Source organism: Otolemur garnettii, unplaced genomic scaffold, assembly GCF_000181295.1.
Source record: "Otolemur garnettii isolate 467f Iridium unplaced genomic scaffold, OtoGar3 scaffold00292, whole genome shotgun sequence".
Classification (NCBI taxonomy): domain Eukaryota; kingdom Metazoa; phylum Chordata; class Mammalia; order Primates; family Galagidae; genus Otolemur; species Otolemur garnettii.
The window spans coordinates 582001-601302 of record NW_003852687.1 but is presented as its reverse complement, the minus strand read 5'-3'; the positions used below and the strand labels follow the sequence as shown (position 1 = coordinate 601302).

General features: G+C 53.5%; 1 protein-coding gene across 1 annotated transcript; it reads right to left on the bottom strand.

Moving 5' to 3' along the window:
- Window positions 1–12411: 12411 nt before the first annotated feature.
- On the bottom strand, window positions 12412–13271 carry MIF (macrophage migration inhibitory factor). The gene is made up of 3 exons (XM_003803291.3): window positions 13049–13271; window positions 12680–12852; window positions 12412–12596 (listed from the first exon to the last, which is right to left on the bottom strand). Exons 1-3 carry the CDS (start codon window positions 13154–13156, stop codon window positions 12530–12532), a joined length of 348 nt encoding a protein of 115 aa, XP_003803339.1. The 5' UTR covers window positions 13157–13271; the 3' UTR covers window positions 12412–12529.
- Window positions 13272–19302: the final 6031 nt, after the last annotated feature.

The following is a 19302-nucleotide window of genomic DNA, read 5'->3' as shown; positions in this document are numbered from 1 at the left end:
GGCAGGGAAGGAGAAACGGGAGAAAAGGTGTGGAAGAATTGGAAGTAAAGAGAAAGAGTTATGGCTTGGAAGAGAGAGAGGACAGTAGGGAGGTGGCACCCTGCTCTCACCATCCTCTCTCTCCCCACCTCTGTGCTAGAGACTGGCCCTGCCATCCACGGGGTGTGTCATCTTGGGGGAAGCCTCCTACTTTACCTTAAAGCAGGGCTGCTAAGTCTTACAGAGTTGTTGTGAGGATGACACGAGATAATGTCTGGGGAAATTGCTTGGGAAATTGGGAAAGGCTACTCACATGGGAACCTCTCCCAAACCTCCCTTTTGGTCAAAGGGGGAAAGTGTACTCAGAGGCCTGGGAAACGGCCCTGGCCTTTTTCAGTGCTGACCCTATCTTAGATGGAAGAGCTCAAGCCAGCCTCTGTACTCTGATGAAGGCAGGTGCTGTCAGAGAGAGCACTGGTTTAGGAGTCAGAGGCTGTGTGCATGACGGATGGGCACCTCAGGGCCTGAGCCGGAAAGGCTGAGAACTTGCTCTTCTGGTCCAGCCTGGGCAGCCTAGCCTGCCCCTCAGGGACCAGGAGACGGCCTCCCAGGGGAAGAATGTACATTTGAGGAGTGATAGCAGAGGTGGCAACAGGGTGGCCCTGGGGGACCTCTGACCAGGCATGAGCCAGGGGTCCAACTTGGCAGGGACTGTAAAGCCAAAGGTTCACTTTAGTCTCTACGCCCAGGGATCAGGACCGCCCCTACCTGGCTCCAGAGGCCCTGGTGGCAAGGGCTCCAGATGGCTCCCCACTGCCTCTGCTGTCCAAACATACTCTGCCTCTTCCAACATGGGCAGAGTGAGCCCTTCAAAAAAGCTTACCTGAAACAGTAGTTTGAAGTTTACTTCAGAAGAGAAAATGGGTGTCAGCGGTCCTGGGGGACAGGCCTGAGAAGTCAGGAGAGTGATGTCACAGCTGACTGCAGCATCGGAGAAGAATAGGAGGGAAGAAGCCCAGAGGAGGGCAAGGCACAGGGCAGCATTTGCTTAGTTAGGATGGGCAGGGGCCTCAGGCCAGCTAGGAGTTCACTAGGCATCTGGGCTGCTGGAGAGAGACCTATACAAGCTGGGGAGCTGGCTCTGCCTTACCACAAACTAGAGAGGACAGCACGCACTGGGCACTCGCTGGGCACAGTGGGCCAGATCTCAAGGGAGGACCCAAAGGAGCTGAGATGAACTGAACCTGCCCAGTTTCTTCTCCAGAAGTTAGGGGTCAGTGATATGGCTGCCACTTACTGAGCAGAGGTGGCAGGGGAGGAGGGGGAGAGATGGTGTCACTGGGGCAGCGTCCACTTATCCCCAGGGCCTCCTCAGGGGAGGCTGTCCCCCTACCAAGCACTCCTTGAGGATCCCCACTTAGGTCAGCACCTCTTATTATTTAGTTACAAGGGCACATTGGACCCCAAACTAAGAATTCTCTCCTTGCTGTTTCCCATCCTAAATTAGGTCTAACCTCAAAGTCCAAATTTGGCTCAGAGGGTCTGTGAACATAAAAAATAACAGTTACCCCAATAAAAATTCAACATAGAACTTCTCTCATAAATTTCCCAGGGTAAAACTTAAATCAAAAAAATTACACTCCCTAGCCCTTTTAGGTTATAGTCAAAAAGAAAAAACAAAACAAAACAAAAAAACAACAACGTCAAAGGATTATAACCCAGCACATTCAAAGAGAGCCCAGAGATTCCATCAGGGCTCAGGGATGGTGACTTCCTCTCTGAGACCCTGTGCTTCTCACCTACCAGGCAGGCACAGGAGGACCAGGTCACTTCTAGAATGTGGGTCCTTGCCACATCTCAGCATTTTAACTAGCCTGTCATGATCTCTACTTTTAAAAGATCCACAGTTACTAGGAGGCAGCAAACAGTGACAACCTTAGCCTCCTGCCTGCCCACCACAGGGAAGTCCCTAGAGCAGCCTGCAGGCCCTAGATGTCCCCAGAATCTAGCACCCAGCCCCATGCAGACCCCTCTTCTTGCTGCCTCAAGACCCCAGCAGGAATGTCCTGCCAGCTGGTGGAAGGAACGTGATGGGGAGGAGAGCCATAGCCGGGATCCCAGGCCATAGCTCAGTGGAGGCTTAGCATTAGCCTGTGAGCACGTCGGATGGGGCAGGGAGCAACTGGTGCTGTGTCCCGTCTCCTCTCTGAGTACTCTGTACAGCAGTCACCCCTCCCCTGGGCAGCCCGGGCATTGGCTTTTAGTTCATGACACCTTCTTCTTTCCTTGTGTTGGAAATCTCATCGCCTCTGTTTCTCCCTGCACACCCACTAAGACGTTTTCTCCCGGCCAGCGGTGGCTCGCTGTGCTGCCGAAGTCTAAACTGACAGGTTGCTGAGCTGAAGGCCAGGGAGCCAGGCTCTGTCTGCTAGTCCTCAGGACACTAGCTACCCTCGACTGGGACGTTCCCAGCCTTGAATGGCATTGTTCACATGACTCATTTCTCTGTGGTTGAGGACATGTGTGCCCCGCTGTGCTTCCTCAGGTGTCCTCGCCTGCTCAGCTGAGCCCCGGGCAGCTGTGCTGCTTGTGGCACTGGTCTACCCTTCTTTGTCACCACATGGAGGGCTAACCATTTTTGCCTGACCCCAGAGCCTTCCCTCCTTTTACTTTCTCTTTGCTTTCTGGCCAAATGTTTCCTCTTCCTGACATATTCCTCTAGATTTTGTCTTTTGGGTCTCCCCTGGCTGGAGAAGGCAAAAACAATCAACTCCAGTCACAAGCGTCCACTATTGCAACAGTCCCCTGGCTCCACCCAAGACGAGGTGGCCTCTGGCCTCTCTCCTGACCAGCTCTGCTGGCCCCAAGGACTCAGTTGAGCCTTCCTTTGAGACTTAATCCATACATTTTTAAAATGCATCTCCTCGGGACCATCCCTGGACACCCACCCACCATCACTGCGCTACCCCCAATGCACCCAAAGTCTTCTCAATGTTTGATACTGCACTTCCGTTCTTGAGTTTGCCCAAATTCCCTTCACCCTCTGGGAGCTGCCTAGGCTCATGGGATGGCTTCTGGTTCTTACAGAGTCCCTGTCTACAGTGCTGAATGTCCACTCCTCAAGAGTGTTCTGGGTCACCTGGCTCCCTGAAGTGACCTCCCCTCACATCAGGGCACTTCCCTTAAGCCTCAAGGCTACTCCAGGGTCCCAGGAAGCCCACATACCTGTCCCGCCTGACTCCTGACACCTCATCTTTTCAGAAGGGCATTCCTTTTCCATGTCTGGTCCCTTATTCATTTCCCACTTCTCCTGTTCTCAGTAAGACTGGCATGTTTTTCAAACCATTCCAGTTCCTTCTGGATCTCCCAAGTTACACCTGACTCCCTGGGACACATGGCTCTCAGCACAAGCCACTTACAGGGCCTTTGCTAGTTTGGGGGTGTATGTTGATTTCATGGAGCTGTTCCTCTATCTCAACCAAGGAAAATAGCAAATTCTCTGAAGGGCCGATAACAAACTCTTGCCCTTCCTAGGGCAAAGCCCCGACTTTAGTCCCCCAACTCCAGGGTCAGAATTGATGTAACCCACAAACCTGTAGCCAAGCAGTGCCACTCACAGCAGACTAACTCTGAAGCTTCGTGGATTTAGGAGGGACCCTCCCCACCCCCTGTTCTGGCACGAGGCTTTGGGAAATTCTGTGCCACCTCCCGTGCAGCGCAGGACTCCTAGGCAGTGTGCTCCACCCACTTCCTGCCTTTGCAGTTGAAAGTGCTGACAAGGGACCTGGCTCAGAGAACTTGAGCCTTCTGTGGCCGCCTATGCACTGCTCCTGTTTGGCATCAGGGTCTCCCTCTGCCAACCATGCCCCAGAGCCTGGGCTTACTAAAGCCTCAGCTACTAAAGAACATGGCCCTGAGCTTGTGACCACCCCAAACCACTGTCCTGAACTGCTGAGGTCATACCCCCATGGGAACCCTGCTTATAGTGGTAGGGTAGAGGCTCTTACCAGGGCCACTAGTTAAAAGCCAACCACAGGACCACAGCACCAGCCTGTGGCACCAAACCATTGTGGGGAATCAAGTCCAGAGCTGGCAAAGTCCCTCTGAAGCCCGCATCCTCAAAGCCTCAGACTTCATGTGGGTTACTTGTGTAGACTCAAAGCTCAAAGCCAGGGCACAGGTGTTGGATTTGAGGGGTTTGAAATAGAACACCCATTTCTTCCTTCTAATTCCAACCTTGGGGCCTTCCATGGCAGTTTTGGGGGGTCACAGCACGTGCCAGAAGGCAGGCAGCATGCCAGAAAGTGGGCCCAAGAGGGGCAGACCAGCAGTTCAGGGGTGCAGAGGGGACCTAAAGGGGGATTCTGCAAGGACAGAGGCACCTCATGGGGAAAGAAGATGAGGAGAAAGGGGCTCCCCAGCAGGATCACTGTGGTAGGAAGCTCAGGGAGGCTGGGGGTGGGCTGGGGAAAGGACATCAGCATAAGGACAGAGTTGGGGCAAGGTCTGGGAGGGGTGGGGAGTGGGCAGTGTGGGCAGTGGTGGCATTCCTTTCTTCATTCTGCTTGAGCATGTTATCTTTTGTGCCGTGAAGTATAACATACACACAGAAAAATGCATAAAAGTTTAACAAAAGCAAAACAGGCACTTGTAAGAACAGCGAGGGAAAAAAAACAACCATAGCACCCAATCACCTCCCGAGTGCTCTGCCCCCTGGCCATTGGACTGCTGTCCTGACCTACCATGAGGGGAACTTTTCTTGGCTTTCGTCACAGTTCTATGCATGGACCTCTGAACAAAGTAGTTTGGGGTTCCCTGTTTTCAAACTTTAAATAAATAGATTTGTGGTCTGTGTACCTTATGGCTTTTGTTCAATATTATGCTTGTGAGATCCACCCGTGGTAACATTTGTGCCTGTAGCTTGTTCATTTCACGGTGGTTTAGTATTCCATGCATGAAAATGGTGTGATGTATCCATTCATTCTACTACTGATGAAACAGTTGGGCTGTTTCCAGACACAAGCTCCTAGGAGTGGGATTGCAGGCATAATAATTACGGCCACTATGGTGGGGATTGCAGGCATAATAATCACAGCCACCACAGTGGGCAGTAGAGGTATTTGTTGCATTTCCCTGATTACTACTGAGGTGGAACTTTTTTTTTGCATTTTAATATTCTGTTTTGTCAAGTGACTTCTGATGTCCTTTGCTCATGATTACGGGTTGTCTATTACCAATTTGCTGGCTTTTTTAGTATGTTCTGGATGTGAGCCTTTTGCAATATTATATGAGTTGCAAAAATAATAGCATGTCTTTTCATTCTTATGGCTTCTTACTGATATAAGGTCAGTGGGTCACTATTTTCCGTGGTAGTATGTGAGTGAGTCTTATCTCAGAAATCATGAAGATGATTTTCTCCTGTATGATCTTTTAAGGTCTTTATGGTCTTTTCTTTATGACTTTAATCCATGCAGAACTGATATTTTCGTAGGTGTGAAATATGCATCCAGCTGATTGTCTGGTAGCCAGATGCCTGTGTCCCTAATTGAATAGCTCTGCCTTTCACTTAGATGTCAATGCTGCCCCGTCTTACACTGTGCCCCACGTGTGTGTAGAGGTCTGTGCCTGAATTTCTCTTTTTTCCGTTAGTCTATTGTTTACCTTGTGTCCATCCCAGTTTTCCTTAATTTGGCTTAACAACATAAGGATCTCGACATCAAAAAGCCAGTCCGCTCAGCTTTTCTTTGAGAAACTGTTTTCGTTCATCTTGGTCATTTGGATTCTCACATAAATGTCAGAATTAGGCTGTCAAACTCCATCCAAAAATCCCATGGAACTTTCAATTGCTGAATCATAAACCACACTGAGGACTGCCATGTCACAGTGTTGCCCCCAGTCAGGGCCGTGGTGTGCTCTTTATTTGTGAATCCTCCAGAGACTTTCAGGCTGTTAGTTTCCTCTGTAGTTTTGCACATCTTAGTTTTATTCTTAGGTACGGGGAAACTTATTTTCTGTTGCTTATTTCATTTACTCTTTCTCACCACATGGCCACACTTTGTCTTCCTTGTATGAAGTCATATTCCTCACAGCATCTGTGTGGTCATATCATATTTGAGACGTATCTGTTTCTGCATCAATACACTATGCACAGATTCTAAACAGACCTTATCTTGCTCGTGTGGCACACAGGTTATTGCAGTGCTCGAGCTGTGCACACCGGCGACAGGTGTGTGAGTCCATGCCCAGTGGGGCTTTCTTTGGCTTGTCTAAATCCCTCGTGGCCATCAGCATCCTTACTGTCAACACAGAGATGAACCTTTGCAACACTCTGATACGGTGGTAGAGGGATTCTAAAAGCCAAATTTTCTTCTTTCCTTCCTAGCTGTGTTTTTGTTTTGACTGGCACAATTCACTAAGGACTTACCTGTCATATTATCAGGGGCTCATTCCTGGAAACAAGGCTTCTTCCTAGACCCTTCTCAGTACACAGCTGAGAGAAGAGGGTGCCCTATGGATGGGTGGGGCTCCAAGGCTTGGGGTCACTCACCTCTTTCTATAAGGTATTATCACCTTTTTCAGTGAGACAAATCCTAGAGGCCAGGAGCCATTTTCTGAATGGAAAGGGTGGAGGGGGGGCCTCTCCTACCTCTTGCCCACTGCTTCCTATTGCTTTTTCTCTTCGGACAAGCTGCCCAAACTGGACACTCTGAGGGCAGTGTCCTGAGGGCACACTCTGCACTGGCAGAGTCCTTTGTACTCTTTCAGACCCACTAGCAGGGGTCTGTTTCTTGTTCTTTCCCCTCCTGTGTCTTCTGTGTGGAAGTCCTGATTTTACATTGGTGTTTGGCTGGCCAGGAACCTTCAGGAAGGTTCAAAACAACCTGAAATTCATACCAGGTCTGACGTGGCAGGTGGCTGTTAGAGGAACTGTGGCAGAGCTGCTGGTGTGGGAGGTGACAAGGAGGAGAACTCTAAAGCCGAGCAGAAAACTGGAATGTGGTGCAGCTCCTCTTGTGCTGCAGGTGGCATTGATGTGTTGTGGGAGAGCATCCGTGGGACACGAGAGGCCGTGTCTGAGGCCTCTGTGCCCTCGTAAGCTGCCTGGTCAATGTAGTGGGCAAAGTCCCTGTAGGAGAACAGAACCAGAGGGGTGGGTATTTGCCAGGTGGTGGAGGGAGGGCTGGAGACAGGGTCAGGACAAAGACTGGCAGGCGAGGCCCCCAAAAAGCTATGGGGAAATTAGAGGTCTGAGCGGTCCACAGACAAGCTCTGTCCGTTACAAAGGACTTCAGCATGGACTGAAAAGTACAAAAGGGGACTGAATTTGGAATGCAAGGTGGCATTTCACAAATGGGGTAGGATAGGTGCTTTAACAGACAGCAAGAGGCCAGTGGATAGCACCTACCTACAATGAAAGATGGGAATTATATCTCATACCCGACGCAGGTATGGGAAATTCCAGATAGAGCAAGAATGTAAGGGTTAAAACAAAACTACATTAAGTCCTGGAAGAAAACATGGGAAAGAGCTTGAGAATCATGGCATGGAGAAGGCGCAGGGATGGCAGGCACTGAAGGGCAGTGCGGAATGTGTGTCTCAAGACCCTCCCACACAGTCAGGAGCCAGGAGGCAAACCTGGAAAATCATTACATCCTCTGATTTTAATGTAGAAAGCGCTCTTAAACAAACAGCAAGATCCAGGGGCAGGGAAATGGGCTTAAAGATTTGATTCCTAGACAGTTGACAGAAAAGGAAAAGGCTGTTCACCACACAAAAAGGATCCCAACTTCCCAGTAACAGACACAGATTAAAACCTTTGGCTTGAGAGAAAAGCATTTTGCCCTCAGACAGCATAAAGGTGGTCTTGGGTTGGCCTCCCATGCCCCGGTGGGTGGCACCATAGACACCTCCTCTAAGAGGGATGTATGGTGTGTCCCTGAGTGATTCTACCTCTAGGCCTTACCCAGGGGCAGATATACATGCATGCAGGATTCCTCACAACAGAGTACAGCCTTAACTGTCCAGCAACAGGGCCTGCCTGGTTCACCAGAATCCTGGTCTGTCCTCCACGCATTTGGGGGCAGAAGGCCAGGCCTTCTGGGCATGGTGTTATACTTATTTGCTTGTATGTGCATAAAATATCTCTGGGGGGTATTTGAGAAAGGATTAATGACCCCGTGGGGGGAGGTGGCAGGAAGGAGCCTTTTCTCTGGTGCCCCTTGGCATACTTTGAATCTTAGCCACGTAAATATATCACCTATTAAAATGAGAAGATAGCTAGGTATGCAAAAAGCCAAGTCACCCTTGGGATGTTGGAGATGAGACTTCTCATCTGTAGCTTTTCAATTTGGTGCCCTGTCTGATTGTTTTGGGAGCTAAAGTGTAAGTCCAGACCAAATTGTCACCAGATGGGAGTTGAGGTTTCAAAACTAAGGGGACAGAACTAGTGCTTGAAATAGACAATCTTTGTTTAACACAGGCTGCAAATGGGAAGTGTGCTTGGCCTCACCTAGCAGGAGGGAACCCCGTTGGGGTGCATGGTGCCCCCAACCTAGCCCTGGAATTCGCACAAGGGCTGGGCCCTGGCTTTATCACTGCTTAGCTAGGAAAGGGACTGGGATCGCAGGAGAGGCCTTTACAGGAGTAGGGCCATGGGGCTTGGCCCTGACCTCCCCACAGGATGAGGAGTCAGGGAAGACTTTGGTAGTCCAGAAACACTGGGAACTTCTTAAGTGCCAGGATCAGCTGAGCTCTCCCAGATAACAGAACACTGCCCTGATCCTGAGGGACTGCCCTGCACTAATTTTATCTACCGGTCAGCCCTGTGAGTGGTGGACCCCTTCAATGTGGGGCTGATGGGGGACAGTCCCCAGTGAACACATTTCAGCCTTGTGGCCCCTCCAGGCCCACCTCCCTTAACCGCACCAGCCTCCTAGCACCACTCTGGTTCAGATGGCTCCAGCAGAGAAGGTACTGGCCACCTTATTGTCTTTGTCCCTTCACACCCACCACTGCCATCAAGGCTGACAATCAGCAACAATAGTGATTTATCAAGACCTGAGTACAGCCTCGGGCCACTTGCTCTCTTCTCCCCTCCCACGGTGTTTCCTGGATGGTGCCTCTGAGGATGTGAGATGTCTGTCATGCCTTTGTGGTTGACATCTGGTGATGCCCTTTGTTTCACAGTGGGGGTGGGGGGGTGGGGGGGTGCTAAGGCCTGGAGCAGGAGCAGAGCAAGGCCATAACCCTGATCTGGCTGCCATCATGCTCCCTGAGGCAATGGGCAGGGGAAGGGAAAGGAGGGGGGTCTCTGGAGTGACGAGGAACTCAGTGGGATGGGGTGGCGGCCTAGGGAGAGCCTGCACTGCTGCGCTCTCCAGAAGGGACAAAGGATCACAGAGCTGAATCAGTGTCCACAGACTGCGGGAGACAGCGGAGGAACCTCAGCTAACAGGGCCCGCACTGAGCAGAGGCCTGTAGGTGTCGCCCCACACTCGCGGCCTCAGGGAAGGCTTCCCAGAAGGGCATGCATAGGGCCACAGCGGGCAGATGGCAAACCGGCGGTCCAAGCAGAAGGAACAGCCCCAGCAAAGTGGGGTCTGAGGCCTGTGAGACTGGCCCTGTGGGCAGTCAGGGCAGATGACAGGACACTGCCAGGGCAAGGGCAGAACCGGCAGCACTTCCCTACTTCAAACTTTGAAGTATCACTTGAAAGTGAGTTTTTGCTGCTGTTTCTAAGGCTGATGCTGGTGGGGCAGTCACAGGGGTTAGAGGTTGGGACCAGCCTCCTGGTGGGCAGTAGAGCCTGTTCTTTGAAGGAAGCAGAGCTGGCCAGGGGGTGACTGGGATGGGGAGCCAAGGGGGCAGATGTGGCTAGAGGCTGGCTTGCACCAGCTGCCTTCTGCAATGTGCCTTGGGAACTTGCCTTTGGTAAGGCCAAGAATATAGGTGGAGACATAGAGATGCCCCTTTTGTGCTTGGCAAGGTGGGCAGCCCTCCCCCTCCCCAGCCCGCCCTACCTTCCTCCTTCCCCTACCCCCTGTTCATGTGAGGCAGGAGGCAAAAGCCCAAAGGGAGGAACAGGGGGACATGGGGGCAAGTGTACACCACACCCTGGGAGGCAGCTGGCCTGGCAGTGGCACATGCAAGGACCAGGGGCAGCGACCTCATCTGTGAAACAGGGAGTTGGACTAGATGCTGTGGAGACTTGTACCCTGCTCCCTGTGTGTATGGAGCAGGCCAGGAGGGCAGAGGCCACAGGAGATGGGCAGAGGAGGGGACTGTGTGGATCCAGAGGTAGACTGTGTGAAGCTTAGGCTCAGGCCTTGAAAGGCTGGGGCTTGGGGTCACTTGGAGCCCTGTAGGTGTGACAAAGGCTGGGGCCCAGTTACGCGGCAGGTGCTCAAATCTAAGGCTCAGACTAGGAGCTGACTATAGCCAGGACTATCAACACCGCCCCCGCCTCCAGCTCAGGGACAGATGTGACTCGGTGTCCCTCTCACTGAGGACAGAGGACAGAGGACAGAGGACAGAATGAGACTGAGGTGTATCAGAGCAAGGCCTCTGCTGGTGCACAGTCAGCTGGTGATGTCTCGCTTTAGACACCTTTCCAGATCCCGCTCTTCTAGGGGCCCTTCAGCTTTGATTCCTCCTCATCCTATATATCACCTCCCCACTTCTGGAAGTAAATCTCACTGTCCAAAGCTGGGCCAGGCAGGCCAGCTGGCCAGGGGCTGGGGAGAGACCCCTGAGACCAAGGGAGGCAGAAGAGCCCTCTGGCATCTTGTCGCAAGCCTGCCAGAGTGGGCAGCCTAAGCCAGTGGCCCCAAGGAATGGACTGTCAAGGCAGCTATGATGGAAGGCAGGGAGGGACAGAGGGTGTAGCTCCACCTGCAAAGTGCCACCCTGAGACTGGGCTTGGTGGCCCTGGGGCCTGGGTTGTTCTGAAGTTGCCTAGGACTTTTCCTTGGCTTCACGCCAGGGCTGGGCACCTGGAGCTTTCTGCCCTGTCTGGTGGGTGTTCACACTGAGGCCACACTGAAGCACCCCCAGCAGTCATCCCAAGGAAGGAGCTGGTGCCCACCCCAGGCCCCAGACCTCTCAAGCAGCCCCTGCCCATACACATGGGGTACAGGCTTGGCACAGGCAACACCTCCTTTCCCTAGAGGCCCTCAGCTTCCAACAGCAAATTTATTTAAATTCCATGGAATTTAAAAAATCATGTTCCATCTAGATAGACGCTAATGAAGGGCACAGAGTCTCAAATGACTTGAGGCCACCTTTCTTGAGCCCCAAGAATGGGGTGCATGTGGTGACAGGCGCTGCCCTCTCTGTGTAAGCTGTCATAAGGTTTGACTTCTCCCCAAGGGCAGACAATGCAGGAGTGGAGACAACCTTTATGTAGCCAGGACCCAGATGCTGGCACCTGCTGGGTGATGAATTCCCAGTACTAGGGCTGGGCCTCCCTGAAATGGAGGGCTACACAGCTCAGGGCAGTGAGGGATCCCAGCCCACCTGCCTCAGCCAAGGTAAGCCCCTGCAGTCCAGGTACAGATACTGAAATTGCCCACTGTCCTATCACACCTCAGGCCAAGGGAGCCCCTTAACTTGGACAGAGGGACTCAGGGCCAGGAAACCCCAATCACATTGGGCCACAACAATGACAATTCTTGACAATGCCTTCAGGGCTAGGACCATCGCTGGCCTCCCAGGGTGGACTGGCCATCTGAAAGCTTTCCAGAGTCCTTGTACTGCAGAATATGAATGGTACCAAGGGAAACCCCAGTCCTAGTGTTGTCTCAGCGACTGTTGTGGTGGGAGCTTGGGAGCTGGAGGGGAACTCCGGCATAAAGCTGGGGGCAGGCACAGCAGTATAACCAAGAACTCTGTGCCCCTGCCCCCCAGCAACACACCCAACAGGTTTCCTGACAAAGTGATTTTCCAGGCCATGAAGCCGGAAAAGCAGCCCAGCAGTGACCCTAGGTGGGAGGGGTTTCCTCCTTATGGCAACCCTTTGCCCATCTAGAAGTGGGAGAAGGTAGGGCAGAGAAAGGTCCAGGCCCACATGACCTCTGACCCCCAGCCCCAGATTCGGACCCCTCTTCCACGCCAGCCCCACCTCACCGCACCCCACGTTGTGGCCCTTGGAATAAACAGACGCAACTCTGGGAACTCTCACCGGGAGGCTTGGATTCACAGGTAGACTCCTCAGACTCACTGCCAATCTCTCCTCACCCCAACACTGACTGCCCCAGAACTGAGAAAGGTCGGAGCTTCTGCTAGTGCATAGGAGGGAAACTCCAGACAAAAGGGCTCCAACAGGGCTCCAACACAGCAGGTTCCCAGGAGCCACCTCATCCTTACCCCTCCAGCCTCGTTTGCTTGTGTCCGAGCCCCGCACCGAGGCCTGGGCAAACCAAGGAAACAGGCAGCTGTGGTCTCTAAACCGTTTATTTCTCCCGACCGGGAATGGGGGCTGAGGGGCCAAGCACCGAACGCTGGGGACCGCAGGACCTGGGTCCTGCCCAGTGCAGGAGAAGCGGTGCTGGCCTCAGGCGAAAGTGGCGTTGTTCCAGCCCACGTTGGCCGCGTTCATGTCAAAGAAGTTGATGTAGACCCTGCGAGGGGTGGGAGAGAGCAGGACTTAACCGACTGCACCGCCCCGCCAGTGCCACCGCGCCCGCCTCCGTGACCCGCGCACCTGTCCGGACTGATGCGCAGGCGCTCCGCCAGCAGGCCGCACAGCAGCTTGCTGTAGGAGCGGTTCTGCGTGCCGCCAATCTTGCCGATGCTGTGCAGGCTGCAGAGAGCGCACGGCTCAGTGGAGCCGCCAAAGGCCATGAGCTGGTCCGGGACCACGTGCACCGCGATGTACTGTAGGGGAGGGATACAGTGAGCTCGGCCCAGCGACATCCGTTTTCCCGGGCGTCCACTTCGAGCCCAAGCCACGGCCCCCCACACCCTCGCCGCACCCAGAGCCTCTTCCTGGAGTCACCTCTCCAGCTCCCAGCCCAGAACGACCCCGCCTGGCTGACGGGTACCCCTCTTCCTGTCCCTTCTCCCGGCAAACCTGGGGCGGCTTGCCCGTGGCCTGCGCCAGCTGCTGGGTGAGCTCGGAGAGGAACCCGTCCGGCACCGAGGCGCGGGGAACGTTGGTGTTCACGACGAACATCGGCATGATGCCAGAGGGACAGCGGCACCCGGGAAGACGCACAGACTAACACACACCGGTACCGCAACCGGGGAACCTGAGATACGTGACTACGGCCTGGCCCCGCCTGTCGGTACGCCACTGCCGGCGGCAGGCTCCGCCCCGAGTGGTGACGCCACCGCCTGCCGTGGCTCCGCCCCTCAGGGTTGGACCTGAGCTTGTCGGCTGGGTTCTGCCAGCGCATGCTCTCCAAGTGCTTCTCCACGGGGCGGGCGGAAGTCTTCCTGTCCTCTCCTTGCCTGGTTTCTTTGTTAGTCCTTTCACTGATAGACATGAAGGCTCTATCAGTGCCAGGAATAGCGATGCTGCTAACCCAGTAGATGGCCGCCGCGGTCCAGATCTCACAGCCCACTAGGTGGAGTACAGATCTTGCCACCACACTCACTGAGCCCGTGTCCCGAATCTTTGGGGCACATATCCACAAGGGCTACAGTCCCGCCATGTGGGATTATGTGTGCGGGAGGTGGGGAAGGGTAGTATTGTTGGGGGGCACGGCCTTCCCTGCACCTCTCTGTGCTGCTATTCGAGGTGGGTGGGGATGCTGGTAGGCCCCCGGGGAAGGGGTTAGGAGCCCCAGGTGAGGCCTCACTGACTCAATGAGACAAAGATGCTCAGCTCCGACGGGCCCTGGGCAACTTCAGCTCCTCAAGGAAGCCCCACCTCAGGCAGGTCCACAACGGATGCCCTCTCATAGAGCCCCTGGTGGATTATGTCTCTTCCACTAATTGTAAACTCCGGCAGCATCTAGCAGGTGCCAAACACAAGGAGACGTTGACTAAATATTGCAGAATTAACGAAGACAGCCATGGCACAACAGGAGGAAGGCAGGGCGACAACTGGGAGACGGGGGCGTGAGCCGCAGACTCTGCTCCCCACTCTGAGAAGGTCTCTAAGTCAGTGTGCTGCACCGAGAAGCAGATCTCTCTCAGGACCTGAGGGGACACTTTGAATGAGCACAAATCCTCAGAGATCTCTTGGAAGGTCCTGTCCTAGATCTCTGGTAGATGCAATACACCCATTGGTGTTAGTCCCCAGAACTGGGCCTCAGGCTGCTTTCCTCCTCACTGTCACACCCCAGGTCTAACCTGTGCCCAGGGCATCATTGTTACTGAGTCAGTGATAGAACTCCATGCCAACCTCCAGCCAGGGCCACTCCCTGAGTCCCAGCTGCAGATGGGAACAGACCTGGCATCCCCTGCTCCATATGGCCAAACCCGGGTGCATTACAGGTCCTCCTACACCTGATTGCCTGCTAGTGAAATGTGCCTCCCTTCGCTGTGCCCTTATCCTCGTTCCTCTCCATTCCACTCTACTGCCTGGTCTATGCTAGCTGGCATTGGCCTTTGGCCTGGCCCACTGTGATTCCCCTGTGATGAACTGCTTCTCCAAGAGGGAGGAGACTACTTCCCTGGCTCCCAGCAGCACCTTTGGCCACTGACTTGCTTTGCCCAGTGAAAGGTGAGTAGAGTGGTAGGAGTGACTCCAGGCAGAAGATTGAAGAGTCAGTGCCTGGTTGGCATATGCCCTGTGACAGTGGATGTGGGTGACAAGGTAGAGCTCAGCAGCAGGCACCTGGCTGCTCCTGAGGGGAGGTGAGCCACTGCATTGCAGGTTGTCACCCTAGCAGAGGGTGCCTTTCCTGGCCAGGACAGCCTCTGAACCACTTCTCTGCTCATGCCTTCTCCAACTCTTCCAGTGGCACTCGGCCCGGTGTTCCTAGATGGGCACTTGAGGAGGTGATAGGATTCCTAGTTCCACCTTTTAATAGCTTGGATACTCAGCTAATCTCTCTGAGCCTCAGTTTCCCCACCTGTAACTTGGGTGTTACAGAGAGGTGTTATGAGCACCAAGTGACCTAAATGTCAGTAACTATCCCCTCTGCTATTAGAGATAGTACTGTCCCAGAGCCCTGGGCCTCGCCATTCCCGACCCCTGCTTGCCTCGGTTCCCCAAGTTATGACACTCTTGTCCTTCAGTTCCATGCTCCTGGCTTCTTGCTTGGGCATTGGTTCTGAAATATGGTTTGCCAGAACTTTCCTTCATCTGATTCCAGCTCATCCTCCAGACCTGAACTTGGCCTCAGATCCTTAGGAAAGCCCCCTTGGCTTGGGAAGGTCCCGCGTGTGCCCTGGCATGTCCTTTGAGGCTGTCTTCACATTTCTGTTTGTGCGTTAAGGCTTTGCTTCTAGGCAGTCAGCTCCATGAGGGTGGAGATGGACTCTTTTTCACCATTGCTGTGTGCCTACCTCCTGCCCTGTGGCCTCAGTGGCAGGTGGGTGACCCCCGTGGTCTGTGGTGTCAACACTCTCCTCCCTGGGACCTGTGAATATGTTACATTACATGGTAAAAGGCATGGTGCAGATACACAAAGGGTTATGGACCTCAAAATAGAGAGATTACTGTGGGTTGTCTGGGTAGGCCCAGTCTAATCACATGAACTCTTAAAAGCAGAGAATTTTTTCCAGCTAGTCAGAGAGATTTGAAGCAAGAGAAAGAGTTGACTTCCAGTACTGGCTTTTTTTTTTTCGAGACAGAGCCTCAAGCTGTCCCCCTGGGTACAGTGCCGTGGCATTACAGCTCACAGCAACCTCCAAATCCTGGGCTCAAGCGAGGCTCCTGCCTCCGCCTCCCAAGTAGCTGGGACCACAGGCACCCGCCACAACGCCCGGCTATTTTTTGGTTGCAGCCATCATTGTTGTTTGGCGGGTCCGGGCTGGGGATTCGAACCCGCCACCTTAGGTGTACGTGGCTGGCGCCTTAGCCGGTTGAGCTATAGGCGCCGAGCCGAGTACTGGCTTTGAAGATGAAGGGGACCAGAAACTTCATCGTACAACCACAAGGAACTGAATTCTGCTGATGACCTGAATGAACTTGGAAGTGAATTCTTCCAGTTGACCTTCAGACACTTTGTTATTGGCTGTGTGCATCCTTAAACAGAAAACCCGACTCTGTCACACTGAGCACCCAACCCTCAGAAACCGTGAGATAATAAAAGTGTGATCTTCTAAGGGGCTGATTTGTGGTGGGTTGTTATAAGGGCAGTAGCAAAGTAATACACCTGGCGTTTATAGGGGCACAGTAATGACCTGCTGGCAGCAGACAGATGCACTGGAGGTCTTTGGCAGGTGTGGCAGGTGGAGTGCTCCTCCCGGACAGCAGCATCCCAGTGTGTCCCTGGCACCCAGGCATGGCCGCCTCTTGTCCAGCCCCAGAGGCCCCCCACCCCAAGAGGCCAAATGGACTCTGGGCTTCCTTCTAGCACCTTCTCTCTGTCCACAAAGCCAGTCAGCAGCACCTGTAGCCTCCATGAGGCCTTCCCACCACCTCCAGCTGGAGACACCATCCATCTCTTGGCTCCCTCAGCCCTGGCTCTCTAAGGAAGCATTTTCATGCTCTGCCTTGTATGACAGCAGTGTCCGTGTGCACGTGGGCATCTGTATGCACGTGTGTGTGATGCGTGTCTGTGCACGCATGAGCCTCTGCAGCCAAGAAGGTGAAGAGTCAGGATCTGCCTGGGACTGTGTACCAGGATGAGAGCCCGGGTGTCCCCTCAGAGTCCTTGTCTCTCTCTGGGTGCCTGGTCCTCCCTAATCTTCAGTGGTTCCTGCTGCTTGCAGAATGAAGCCAGTGCAGAGCATGACCCTCCTCCTGGTGCCACCACCCCTTGGCTTGTCCTGGCCCACCCTCGGAGAGCGCTGGCCCAAGCCTCAGCTCCACCACTCTTCCCTAGGGTCACCCTGGACCCCTTGGGTGGCCTCTGGGCCTCCTCAACAAAACAGAGACCAGCACACAATAGACTGCAGATGACAAGGCACACTCACAGTCTGAATTGTGTCACTGTGCTATGGACCTCAGCATCTGCCAGTCCCTGGAGGTAGCATGCAGGTGATCAAGATCAGAGTTCCAACTGTGGACAAGCCACTGGATTTTACTCAGTCTCTCACCTGTAAAGCAGAGTGATAAAAGTCCTCATTCTCTGGGGTTCTAGCCAGGATGAAAGCTTAGTCTTATAATGCACTCAGAACAGTCCTGAGACCTAGAAAACCCTCCATACATGTTAGCTCTGAACATAGCTGACATCATGAGACTATTTCACTTTTGCAAGGTGAGGGTCACTGCCATCCTCTTGACCCTTGGTGCATCCCGAGGACACGGACTGGGGCAGAAGCCTGAGAATGTGGTGGTTCTAAGTGGATACGTGGGAAATGAAGGAGTCAATGGGCGATGCAGCTGAGGCACAGAGACAGCGACCTGTGTCCCAACAAGAGGGAACAAAAGCCAGGAGAAGATGAAAGGGAATAGTAGAGACAGACAGGGGCCCTGTGGATGTTGGGCGATCCCAGGCCCTCATGAGCACCACTGGTGGCCAGCAGCCAGGCAGGTACTTGGCCCGGCCAGATGCGCTGGGCCCTGGCTCCTGGCTCTGGGAAACTGGGACAAGTAAGGGAGGGAGGGGAGCTCTGGGAGGTGGGGAGAGGCCAGGCCGGGTCTGGGTTCTGGGCAGGTGAGCTCAGCTGGAAAGCACGGTCTCAGCTGGAAAGCATGGTCTCAGCTCCTTGGTGCCCCTTGGGGACACCCTCTAGGAACATGGACTGTGTGTTCAGGCTTACACCCAGACACACGGACACATGAGAGACAGGTCAGCAACTAGCCTATCCCTCCCACCCCTCTCAGCACTGTCTCTCCTACCTTCCGGGTTCTGTCCTGAGTCCCTGTCCCCTCTCCATCACCAAGGGGCTGTCTGGGCAATAAGGAGGTAAAAGGCCCACTCCCCACTCTCAGGGGGAAGCAAGCCCGCGGAGCAGGTTCTGGCTGGGTGGATGGTGAGTGTACCACGGCCTGAGGGCAGGACCCAGGCTCACAGCCAGGGACCAAGATGTGTCAGATCCTGCCTGTGTCTGGTGGGGGCCCAGGGGCATCTGCCGACAGACTGCTTTCTCACAAATCTTCACTGGAGGCCTGCAGTCATGGTGGCCAGGGAAGCCATCTGGAGCCCACGTGTCAGCTGGGCAGGCTGGTCAGCAGAGGCAGAAATCAGGCAGAGGGACAGAGAGAAGCAGGGTGGCCACACAGAAGGCTGCCAGGAATGCTGCCACAGGCCTTCCTGAAGACCCCGCAGTGACCAGGCACAGGAGCCTCTGTTCCCATGCTTCAGTGCTGTGCCTCTGAAGGGCTTAGGCTTTAAAGCACGTCTTGCTGAGCCTGTCCTTGGGAAGCCAGCTCAGGGTCACCTTCTCCCAGAGACCTCCCTCTCCTCAGGGACCCCTCTGCCCTACCACTTAACACGGACTGTGTCCTGACAAAAGCCAGTCAAATTCTTTATATAACAATGGAACAATGGTCAGCTGATTTTGTGACTTAGGTATCAAAGTAATTTTATAGAGAGAAGATGGCCTTTTCAACAAATGGTTGAAACCCATTTAAAAACAAACAAAAAAGTGGCTACCACACTGATTCATGTCTGTAATGCCAGCACTTTCAGAGGTTAGATACGAGAATCATTTAAGGCCAGGAATTTGGGACCATCCAGAGGAAGAGAGAGACCCCCATCTCTACAAAAGAAAGGAATGGGAAGGGGAAAGAAAGAAAAAGAAAAAATATCTGGGCATGGTGGTTTGTGCCTGTAGTGAGGGCTATTTGGGAAGCTGATACAGGAGGATCACTTGAGCCCAGGAGTTTAAGGTTGCTGTGGGCTGTGATAATGCCACTGCATGCTTGCCCAGGCAATAGAGCAAGATCTTATCTCAATAATAATAATAATAGGCTGGGTACAGTGGCTCACACCTGTAATCCTAACACTCTGGGAGGCCGAGGTGGGTATCCACCTGAGCTGACCAGTTGAGACCAGCCTGAGCCAGAGCAAGACCTTGTCTCTAAAAATAACTGTGGGCGCTGTGGTGGTTGCATGTTGTCCCAGTTACTTGGGAGGCTGAGGCAAGAGAATCACTTAAGCCCAAGAATTTGACATTGCTGTGAGCTGTGATACCACAGCACTCTACCAAGGGTGACAGCTTGAGACTCTGTCTCAAAAAAAAAAAAAAGGAATAATAATAACCGAGTAAAAATAGTGGACAAAATATTTAAGATACTTCACAAAAGAAAACATATCAATG

What these genes read in the sequence shown, in the direction of transcription:
- MIF (XM_003803291.3), bottom strand. Translation starts at nt 13,156, where the DNA reads ATGCCGATGTTCGTCGTGAACACCAACGTTCCCCGCGCCTCGGTGCCG. An exon ending in CCACGGGCAAGCCGCCCCAG is followed by an intron (nt 12,853 to 13,048) that starts GTTTGCCGGGAG and finishes CCTCCCCTACAG; the next exon opens with TACATCGCGGTGCACGTGGT. An exon ending in CTGCGCATCAGTCCGGACAG is followed by an intron (nt 12,597 to 12,679) that starts GTGCGCGGGTCA and finishes CACCCCTCGCAG; the next exon opens with GGTCTACATCAACTTCTTTG.